This window comes from Macaca fascicularis, chromosome 15, assembly GCF_037993035.2.
Source record: "Macaca fascicularis isolate 582-1 chromosome 15, T2T-MFA8v1.1".
Taxonomy (NCBI): Eukaryota; Metazoa; Chordata; class Mammalia; order Primates; family Cercopithecidae; genus Macaca; species Macaca fascicularis.
The window spans coordinates 128310800-128322891 of NC_088389.1; the positions used below are offsets into that span (position 1 = coordinate 128310800).

General features: G+C 40.3%; 1 protein-coding gene across 50 annotated transcripts in view; it reads right to left on the bottom strand.

The window, feature by feature from the left end:
• AOPEP (aminopeptidase O (putative)) overlaps positions 1-12092 on the bottom strand; it is a 365171-nt gene that overhangs the window by 332876 nt on the left and 20203 nt on the right. For all 50 annotated transcript variants that reach the window (XR_012424986.1, XR_012424985.1, XR_012424981.1 and 47 more), the window contains exon 2: positions 2862-3796. Coding sequence is in view for 16 of the 50 variants with exons in the window: in XM_074018015.1 (XP_073874116.1) it covers positions 2862-3658 (797 nt within the window). In the remaining 34 variants the exon portion in view is untranslated. The remainder of the gene's footprint in view (positions 1-2861; positions 3797-12092) is intronic.

The following is a 12092-nucleotide window of genomic DNA, read 5'->3' on the forward strand; positions in this document are numbered from 1 at the left end:
TACAAGCATATGTACATATGTGTATACATATGTGTATATGCATCTGTGTACATACATATGTATACACACATATATGTGCATATGCGCACATGTGTGTGTGCATATGTGTGAGCACGTGTGCATGTGCATGTGTGCACATATGTGCGCGTGCACATGTGTGTGTGCATTGTGTATGTGTTCATGTGTGTGCATGTGTGTGCGTGTATGTGCATGTGTATGTACATATATACATCTATACACATATACGTATATGCACATGTGTACATGTACACACACTAACCCTTTGAAACACACATCTGTAATTATTTCCATATGCAACAATCCATATCTATATTAAGCTATTTCACTTTGATACTCATAAGTTTTATTCTCAGCTGGGATACAGTGCAGGTGGGAAATGGGGAAGCCACTAATGGAACTTAAAAGAAAAGGTACCAGTTTACAGATTTTCTTATATTTCTGTCTAATCTAAAAACAGAAATTTATTGAAAGTTAATATAATAAATTTATGTTTTAAATATACTTGAAAACTTTGCATACAGTAAGTGACATGTGAAGATCGAATTCAAAAAAAGTCATTCTCTCTCTCACTTGAGATACAGATTTATCTAGAAGCTTCCAGTCATTTATTTTCTTACCTGTAAAATGAGAATAAAGAGCTTCTCATCCCAGCCTGAGAACTTAGTGGGTATAACTGATAATATTCTGCCATTCAGGAACAAATATGTAGAAACTATTTTAGTTTTAATAAATGTAGACTCTGTTCCCGGGAGGAATAAGCTCTAGCTAATTATGTTTTTCAGGCAACTGTAAAATGTTACATTTTCACACAATTATATTCATAAAGTATTGTGATCTTGACAATTACTATTCATTTATATCACTAAGAAGTTATTTCTGTCTAGCAAACTGGCATTCCTTACTCATTTTAAAGTCCTTAACATATCCAAACAATTACCAGGACATCCTGAGATGTATTCTGCAGCCAAGGGAGTGTTGAGAGACACCTGGTGCTCCTTCACAACTGACTGTATATAAAATTCCCCACCCCAGAAAAAGGGGAAAAAAAGAGAAAACATCTTTTTAGGATTTGTTTTTTAAAATAACTTTTCTTATCCTCAGAAGACTGCACAAATGGCATTAATATACTAAGGCGTATTCCCAAACTTCCAAGGATACAGTTTAAACATCTGCTGTGATCATATAGTTTATTGAATTATCAGAAAATGAGATATCAAGAGTAAAATTACCCTTTGAAGGAGCAAAATGTGCCCAAGGACCTCTTTAATTTCTTTACAGAAACTATCATTTATCCATAAGTACTCAACACCTTTACATGTCATTTAATTCACCAGTCTAATCTCTTTCTTTGCAGTGAGCACTCAGGAGAAAGTCATGTTTGAGGCCACAAATATTTCTTCCAAATTCTGTCAATAGTTCCTTCTTCCTCATTATTCTAGTTCAAAAATGAAATATCTAGGAGTATAAAAACTACAATTTCCTAGGTAAATATTCAGATAGCATATTGTTAAATCGTATTGAAATCCCCATCTTTAATAATTTCAAGAAGTGTGAAGATACAATAAGAACATCTGTTTCATTCTTTCACAGTCTCCAAAAAATATCTAATAAGTTATTCTATAAATAAATCACTATGCTTTTGTACTGATGTAAGTTTGCACCAACCCTGCAATTTCCCAATGGCTGCCTCAGACTCTAACAGAAATAAGACAGGAAGTGAACTCATTCTGAGCAGGGTGGGAGACCAGAACAGGAGGTAAGATTAGAGGAAAGGAATGAATAATTAGAGCTCAAAGTCAAAGTGAGGCTTTAAAAAACTGTACCTGCAAGGTGTTTGGGGGGATGAATTGAGGGAGACATGGAAGCCGTTGCCGAAGACCACCGCTTCAATTAAGGAAATCCAACGCTATAAAAGAAGGCTCTCAAACCCAGCTAACAGAGGTCAACGTTCCTCATCCAAGCTCTGCAATAATTACCATATTGAATGCAGTACTTTGGCACAAATAGGTAAAATACGGAGGAATCAATAAAGTTTGATTTTAAAATTCTCAAATTAAAAAAAATCTGAACAACTGTTGGAGGAAGAACAATAAGAAAAGGATTTTTAAAAATCTGAACAACTGTTGGAGGAAGGGCTGCCTAAATGTACCCTCTAGAAAACGATGCCTCATCAACTCCTCTTCCTCGAACTAAAACCCAGGGGTCTTTCTGGTACCACACACCAAGAATCACGGCCAAAGAAGCCAGTGTGCAGTCTCAGAGGACTATTATGCTCCTCCGAAATAGGTCTTTTGTATGCTTTGGGCGGGGGGGTGTCACATTACGTGAAAACTGACAAAAGTCAGGGAGGCATAGCTGCCAATAGACAGGTACGGTAAGAAATGCACAAAGCAGAGCTGGCTTTATCTGAAAGCACTTTGCCAGGCTTCACACCAACCCAACTTCATGGCAGTCTGGTGTCTCAAGGGACTATGAAGGAACGTTAAGGAAGTACTCACTTGGAGACGTATCACTCCCATCTACAGCACTCCCACTAGCAGAGATCTCAATGGAGAGCAAGGCTCAGGATTTCAGCGTTAAGCTTGCCTTTCAATCTCTTAACTCAGAAATAGGAGGGCTTAATAATCTTTTCATCCTGACTTAAGGGAGCTAATCCTATTAAGGGTTTAGCATGCCTGGGAGTTTACCTGCTTCACTGCAGGTCTAAGGATTTGAGGCTACTGGGGTCCTGTCACAGAAGACACAGGAGCCTCTCTGCAGAACCGGTCTCATGTTTGAAAGCATCCCTGCAGCGTACAAGATTAACAGGCACGGGGCTTCGAAGCGCTCAGATAACCTACCTGCCACTCTGGTCTGAGGTCCATGTAACTGATCGCCCTTCGGGTTTAGTTTTGTACCATATCCTGATAGCATGAGGAAAGTCAGTAGCTGTCTGAGCCCCTGTCTTCCTGATCTGTAAGCTCCAAGTGTCAGTGTCAAAGAGGAGTTCCCCACAGCCAGCAGCCTGGCTGCAACGAGCATAATAGTCTAACTGCTCCCTCCAGCGATTTGCAGGCAAAGTCACAAGTTCACGTACAATCTGATTCCTGAGCTCCTCAGAAACAACAGTGAGCTCGGGAGACCTTGTAAATTTTTCCATACCTGGCACAGCAGCCACATCCACCTCCTCGACTTTTAACACAGATAAATCACAGCAGTCCAACACTAGCAAAAACTCCTCACTCCCATGATTCCCTGTGTCACAGCAGCGCTTCGAGCTAGAAATCCCAGCAGCATGTTCCTGGTTGTCATGGTTACCATCTTTATCAGAAGTATCTTTTTCCCCTTTACTACAGATTGCACAATCATTATATTCCATTTCAGATGAGAAGGTCATCGCATTTGTCACAGGAACATGGCAGGGCTCAGGCATCCCCAATTTGCAGCCTTTGTTTGACTCTGATTGGCAGGCTTCCTCAACAGAGCGATTCTGTTTCTTGAATCTGTCTCCGTCCTCAAGGAAAAGCACTATGGTCCCCTCAATGACTTGACTTTCAAAATCCACATCCAAATCCAGCACATAGTGCTTCACAAGTATGTGGCTGGTGTTGGCCATGAGAGGCAGGTCATCTCCGGCAGGGTCCAGCTGCATGTCCATGATGTGGTTTACTGTTTGAGAGATTTGTTAAAATCTCAGATGGGGCTTCCTATCTGCCTTAATCTTCCAGAATCATAAATAGCTGCTTATCAAAAAACAACTGATGTCACAGATTATGGTTCCACAACTTTCAGTCTCCTGGCAAAAAAGGAAAGCACAATTAGACAAAATTCCAAATAAGACCTAAGTGCTCCCGCAACTGCTGCTCCTGCAAGTTGACCACCATCCTAAATAATCCCCCAAGTGGTGGATGCCATGGCCACCGTCCTAAATAATCCCCCAAGTGGTGGATGCCGTGGCCACCGTCCTAAATAATCCCCCAAGTGGTGGATGCTCGTGGCTGGAAGGCTGACTAATCTTTTTTACTGACATGAAAGAAAGCTGCATTATGGGTTTCTAAAAATATTTCAATTACCAAGTGGATGGCACGGGCCTCCACAAAGCCAGAAGAAGCATGCTCCAATGAGAAATGTCCTTCTTTTAGAAAACAGCAATTGTTATGCAAAAGTGTAACCCAGCATCACTGTGCCTATGGTCTTAAAAGATATTAAATGTATCCCTTCTAATTTTGTGCATCAAAAGATAAGTGATTGTTTTTCCACTGTGATTCCAAGTAACAAGTGTGAATGAAGGCTAAATGGCCCCATACATTTTATTCTTTGAGAGTAATAATTTAATACATACAATGTAACTCCAGGGATTAATGTACTTTTCACATTAGGACTGCTCTCATATCAGCACTTCCAGTAAATTACAGGAAAATGAGCCAATTTACCAGGAGTGCATTCTAAGTATTCCTTTGAGATTGTTCATGGAGATTTTTCAAATTTATAGTTAAATACTCAAGGTATATCATTACATCTTAATAGCTGAAAACCCATTAACATTCTGGGTAATAGCCTTCTTGTGGCAAGCAAAAGGTCTTCTCACTTGGAAAAAAAAAGAAGCATGCAAATACCTACAAAAGGAAGGAGAGAAATTAAAATGTAGAAACAGATGTTACAATAAAATGCACACATTCTTCATAAAAGTTCTGAATCAAAATGTATTCTTATTGTATACTAGCAATCTGGCTAAAAGAAAAATTATTTGAAATTATTTCAGTCCCTGTTGTGTACCTAATTTCTTTCAGCATATGCTCTTCTTTTTTTATTCTTTTACCAAAACCAAAAAAGAAATGGCAGGGGAACAGAAAGAAAAACTCTGACAGAGTAGATATATTTAAAATAACTTTTGTATTTCTAAATATCAGGCGGCATTCTTTCAACAACCACAAAACACTTGAATTTTCAAGTAAATCAAGCCCTCCCTTTGTATCCTAACTCCTCCTCCCTGTTTTATCTGCTTCTCTGCTAGATCCTCCTCCCTGTTTTATCTGCTTCTCTACTAGACCCTTTTATTTCCTTTCCTTCTGGAATCTCATTCTTGGTTAATATCCCATTGATTTTCACTTTATACCTCTCCACAGACTAGTTCCTCTTCAAAATCTCACCTAACCTTAAAAAATCCTGTCTCCTGCAGCCTTGTACAATCAGTTTCTATCTACTTTTCCAGTCATAGAGGCAACATTCCCTTGCATCCTTGTCCTCTAGCCAAAGGGCCTACTCAAAACACTGCTTCCTGAAGAGGACCTGACTCTAGGCCGACGTGCCTTTTGGACTGACCCATGTGCTGGACATGGAGTGCTCCTGCTCCTGCCCTCCCACCGCCACCTGCCAAATCCTGTTCTTCTCCATGTCCCGGTGTAAGTGCGACACCTCCTGAAACCCTTCCCTGGTCCTCGCTCCTCCCCCACTGCACTGTGTGCGGCACACTTTCAGTGCAATAGGAGTAGAGAGAAAGCAAGGATGCAAAGAAGAGTTTGAATTTACTTTATGGAGAAGCTGGTATTTCCCTTGGTCCTAGAAAAGTCAATGAGCACAGGGGATAAGCCAGAGTATTTTCTGTCCTGTCATTTTGAATAATAACCTTCAATAAAGCCGTGGCTATTTCTATGTAATGAGAAACAGTGATCTTAAACCTTCATTCTGATGGTGGCTGTGGCTGCGAACATACAGTATTTTGTTGACTGGGCATCTTTTAAAAAACTTGTTTGATTAAAAGCCCGGAATACATACACGCTCACACACACACAGAACGAAAACAGGCATCAGTGAGACAAAGGTCAATTTAGTGGCTGGCTAAACTATCATATGCAGAGAAAACAGTTTAGCATTTTTAACATTATAGATATAATTATTTATTGTCCAACTCTAACAGATTCCTAAATTCACTTCTAAAAATTTGTATAATTTAGGTATAAAACACATTCTACAGAACAGTTCTCACCACTTTTGTTCCTGGTGGCAGAGAATGAGGCTGCCCTAGGGCCCCACCCACTCAAGCCTGTTAGCAGAACCACTGTTACGAAAAGCCACGGCTGGCCTTCCAGTGGCTAACCACAGCCGCCTCTAAAATCAGTGCACTACGTGGCATGTGTCTTAAGTGATGAAACGTTTGTCACCTGACAATCCATTGGTTCTCTTTAGCGGATTCTTCCACATACTCTCCATAGAAGCAATTCTAACACCTTTAACTTTCCAATTCCATGCTTGCTGTCATTCTCAGCTGAGGATTTGGCCCCCTGCTTTGCTGAGATAATTCTGAATCTCTGCAGCTCAACCATACCTCAAAGTATCATTAGCTCTTCATAAGTATTACCTTCTCTTGATTCAGAGGGAACAATATCCCTTCTCACCAAAGCTTGTTTAGTTTATTCTGCCCCACTGAATCCCAACTTCTGGGGTTTTGAGAGAGCCAAATAAATAGCACATTCCTCTCCCATCCAGATTCTGAATGTAGCAAAAAATAAGATATGGCAAAGGCAGGCCGAAATATCGCCATTACTACAGATGAAGGCTAAACTGGAGAACATGGCTTACTGTGAGAGCCAAAGGTAGCTGGAAACTGAATCCCCAAATTAGGTTTATCAACATGGTCACAGGCAATGCTTCCAGAAGGAGAGGTGGCCTCCCTCAGGTAAGATTTAAGGCCTGGAGGAAGAGAGAATGGCTCTCTGCGGTCAGGATTGTTGCCCAAACGCAAAAGGGAGGAGATGAGCAGAGCACATCCTGTTTCTTCTTCCCAAATTTATCAGACTAAGTCACTCCAGCTCCCTTAGGATAAAGGCACTGGGATCAGGAGTGTTACACTGACTGAACTCCCCCAGCAAGGAAGGAAACACGAGAAGTGGGGAAGAAGTGTTCTCTCAACACCATCCCCTTCTACTTACTTGAACCCTGTTTCATTTGACATTTTTCTCTTGCCAACATTTTATCCCCCTCAATGATTACACCCTGTTCTGAACATTCAAACATCCCTAGGGTTGCAGGCTCAAGCAATCCTCCTTCCTCAGCCTCCCAAGTAGCTGGGACCATAGGTACGTGCCACCACACTCATCTAACTTTTTAAAGTTTTGTAGAGATGAGGTCTTGCCATGTTGCCCAGACTGGTCTTGCACTCTTCAGCTCAGGCAATCTGCCTACCTCAGCCTCCCAAAGTGCTGAGATTACAGGTGTGAGCCATCACAACCAGCCTTAGGGTTGCCATCTTTTTTCTTTTTTTTTTTTTGAGACAGAGTCTCGCTCTGTCACCCAGGCTGGAGTGCAGTGACGCGATCTCGGCTCACTGCAAGCTCTGCCTCCTGGGTTCACGCCATTCTCCTGCCTCAGCCTCCCGAGTAGCTGGGACTACAGGCACCTGCCACCACACTCGGCTAATTTTTTTGTATTTTTGGTAGAGACAGGGTTCCGCCGTGTTAGCCGGGATGGTCTCGATCTCCTGACCTCGTGATCTGCCCAGCTCGGCCTCCCAAAGTGCTGGGATTACAGGCGTGAGCCACCGCGCCCGGCCCAGGGTTGCCATCTTTAAAAACAATCAACAACTTCATTTGGCCTACTTTAAGTCATCTTTATTTCACTGAACTTTGGAACTGAAAAATTCCTTAGGGCTCACTCAATCCAACTCTCTAATTTTACAAATGAAGACAGTGAGTCCCAGACAGGCAAAGCAATTTGCTCAAGGTCACCCAGTTCTTTTTGTTTGCCGTGAACAGAACATTTTCCACCTGCTGAGGCTTTTCCTGGGAACTCTCATCCCCAGGTCTCATGGCCATCTCCTTCATACTGTCTAAGTCATAAGACAAATGTCACCTCTAAGTCTCTCTTCCATATCTTCCTTCGACCTTCTTTATCTTCTTCAAGTTATGCAGACTAGTAAGCAATTCTTATTGCAATAGCTTGGGGGGCAAAGGAGAACTTTTAAGCCAGCCCCAGAAGATTCTGAAGATTCTGTCACTTCTGCATGGTTTCCAACCTAAATAATGTACACATAAGTCTATTAGTTGTTGCTTATTTGCCTATGTCTTACTTGTCTTAGATGCATGGATGACCTAAATCATCTTTCTCTCTGCAAGTACGTAACGCTCACTGACGTCAGTCAGGGTCACAGCCCCACATTTAGGGAAAAACTGAACTGCCTGTGGTTGCAAATGCATGTATGTGGCCACACTGCAAGGTCTCTCTCAGCAAATGGAAACCATATTTCTAAGCAGTCCGTCGACTTCAGCACTTTTGGCTATTATTGTGCTCCAATTCAAAATGCTAGCCTGTCTCACTGAAGCATTTTTCCATTCTCTGTCACAAGCCATAACATATAAAAGTCCCCCTTATAAAAACCAACGGTTAGTTTCCAGTGGCTAACCATCGCTGCATCTAAAATAAGTGTGCTAAAAAAAAAAGAAAAAGAAAATAAGTGTGCTATGTGGTATGTATTTTAAATGCTTAAATGATTGTCTCGGCAGCACCATTAAAGGCTTTGAAAGGATTAGCGTACAGTAATATTTTTCTTAAGGGGGAAGAGGATCACATACTAAACAGAGCTATGGCGCAGAGAAGAAACTGCTCTGCCATTCTCAGCCATCCAAAGTGGAATGCACCCATTTACGAATGTGGAATATAACCTCTGTAACGCCGTCCCCAATCCTCCCAACGAAAAAAATTTCATTCTCCTTTCAAGCTACAAAGCAACATGTATCCTCATGACTCTTGAACTTATCCTGGCTCATTTTATAGTTACCTCCATCCTCCAATGCTCTAAAAATTCCTTGTAACTCCTGAATCATTTTTGCGTTCATGACCAGGTTAAGTGGAGTATCCTCAACACAGCAGGTTCTCAATAAATATTTGTGGAATTGCCATCCAAAGGCTTTTGTGATTTCAATGTCTAGTTAGTTATACAACAGGGATTCCAGCTTGTGTACTCTATAGTCTAGTGCTAAGTTACTGCTTAACAAACATCTCCCTCCAGACATCTCATTTTTTCTTCTCAGGATACACCTGTGCCTCTTTTTATGCCACATCTTTTTACTTGTAAGCAACTGGGGGAAAGGAGAACTTATTTTTGCATATATGCTTATTCTACAACATAGAGCACACTGTGAGTAATTACTAAATATTTAATTCCACTGATTACCTGACCAGAGAATGACAGTTTTCTGCTATTCCATTATTTAGGATATGCCAATTGCTCTTAATAACAGCCAGTGTACTTGCTGAAATACACTGTTTCTGGGCACAATTCTTCACACAATCAAATGCATATAGTCACAGGAACATAGTTTACTACTGTGAAATTCAATAATTTCAGAATTAGAAGGAAACTTAGAAGTTCAAATATACTGTTTTGTGTTTATAAATGTCACACTGACATACTATTCTGCAACTTCTTTCACTCAATGGTTCTGAGATATAGACATGCTGATGTATATAAATCTGTCTCTTTTAACTGCTGTTTAATGCTCCCACATGAATATTCTATAATTTATCCATACATTCCCCTACTGATAGATATTTAAGTTATTTGAAAATTTTCTTCATTACAAATGATGCTGCAATGAGCCTCGTACGCACACCTCTTAGCTGCACCCGCAGGTAAAACGATGTGGCACAAAAAGAGGCACAGGTGTATCCTGAGAAGAAAAAACGAGATGTCTCGAAATTCCATTTTGCCTGATGTTAATATTGTCATACCTACTTTCTTTTGGTTTGCTTTTTCCTGGCACATCTTTCAATCTCTTTTATTTTTAAGTGCTCTGGACTCTTTTTGCCTTGGCTGTCTTTTTAAAACAACATTTGACTGGCTATTTTAAAAATATAATTATCATTTTTAATGACTGAAATGAATTTCTTTAAATTTATCACAATTACAGTTGTAATAGCACCATCTCAATCAACACGTTTTGTTTTCTATCTCCCGTGATTTTGTTTCTTAGCTTTATTTTTCTGCTTTTTATTGAATTTTTCTACATTCTGTTTTCCCCTCCACTGTTTCATAACTTACACAATCAATGCCTTTAATATGCCTACTTAAAGTCAATCTCAAACAACCTTCCAAACAAAATAAGGACCTTGGAAAGTTTTATCACCAGTCTTCCCTCTTCCTTACTCCATACCAGCTTCCATATTATTGTTGCTATTATCTTAGTATCACATTGTTTGTTAAAACTCCACCCAACTTTTTTAAAGTCAATATTCATTTGTATTTACAAATATATTCACCAGCTTCCTTACTCTTGATAATTTATACATTCCACTCCTTCCTTCTGGGTCCAATTTTATTCTACTTGCTGCATGACAAATTACTTTGTAGCTTCAAACAGCAACCATTTAATTCCATTCTACAGGTCATGAATGTGGGTCGCAGTCAGCTGGAGGAATCTGTTACTCGATGGCCCTCAGGTGGAGGACGGACTTGTCTGGAGGGTCTGATGCCCAGAGAGGCTGCTTAAACTTATTTAAATAAACTTATTTAAATTTAAATAAAGCTTATTTAACACTGAGATCTTGGAATGGTTGGACATCTTCTATGGTAGCAGGCAGCCCCCAGCATGAGCATCCCAAAAACCAGTTGAAAACTGCATGGCCTCTTCTGACCTAGCCTCAAAGTCAACATGGTTATTATTTCTAATAGTCTATTGCTTTCAAGAGCAAACTCATAAGGCCAATACAGATTCAAGGAGAGGGGATTAGACTCCACCTTTTGATGGGGGAGTGGCAAGGTATATTGTAGAAAAGCATGGAAGATGGTAAATATTGTTATGGCCATTTTTGGAAAATACAATCTGCCACAATTTCCTTTTTACTTAAGTTTATCTTTAGTGATTATTTCAGGGGTCCATGGGTAACAAATTATTTTAACAGTTGTATGTTTGAAAATGTCTGTATTACATCCTCTCTACTGAGTGATCACTTAACTAAGTGTTGACCTTTTGTTGATATTTTTAATTAACACTTTTTTACACTAGTTTACATTAATTAACACTAATTACAACTCCACTGTAACCTGGCATATCTTGTTGCTGATAAGAAAGAAGTTTGTTATTAGCTTGCATTTATTGATACGTATCTGTTCTTTCTCCCTGGTACCTGCATGTATGTGGGGGGATGTATGTGTATGTGAGAGAGAGACAGAGAAAGAAAGAGACTTGTGTGCCTGTGTGTGTGTGTTGTTTACCTGAAGTGGAAGGGAGATTTCCTCATACTTCAGTGGATCACACTGACCAGAAGCCCACAGACGACGACATACCACGTAATGGTCCAGACCCACAATTCCTTTTGGTGAAGAAGTTTTCATGAGGCTGGGTGCAGTAGCTCGTGCTCGTAATTCCGGCACTTTGGGAGGCCAAGGCGGGAGGATGGCTTGAGCCCAGGAGTTCAAGACAAGCCCAGGTAACACAGGAAGACCTCTCTCTACAAATAACAGTTAGCCAGACATGGTGGTGTACACGCCTATAGTCCAGTTACTTAGGAGACTGAGGTGGGAGGATTGCTTGAGCCTGACAGGCCAAGACTACAGTGAGTTGTGATTGTGTCACTGTACTCCAGCCTGAGCAGCACAGCGAGACTCTTTCTGAAAAAAAAAAAAGTTTTCATGGGTTCTATGTTCACTGTCTAAATGATGGGTTCAATAGAAGTCCAAACCTTAGCATCATGCAATATACCCTTGCAACAAACCTGCACATGTATCCCCTGGATCTAAAATTAAAATTTCAGTTGAAAAAAAAAAAGAAATTTTCATATAGGATATTCTTTGTTGTATAACATTAGAGGCACCGTAGCTATAGATTACCTTTTATTATCCCAGAAGCCCAGAGAGATGATTAAAGACGAGAGGTTAAGAATATGTGCAAAGAAAGAAGCCCAGATACACAGAAAGCTGGATTATATCACTCAATCAACAAATATGCGGAATCTCTTCCATTCTGTCTTTGTCTAGTAACTCTCCGGCCCCCATCATGTCCTCAAGGAAAACATCCCTGACTTCACTGATTAAGTCAAATTCCCCTGTTATTAGATTTTATAGTCATGTGCTTCTTAGTAGCACAACAAACACAGTT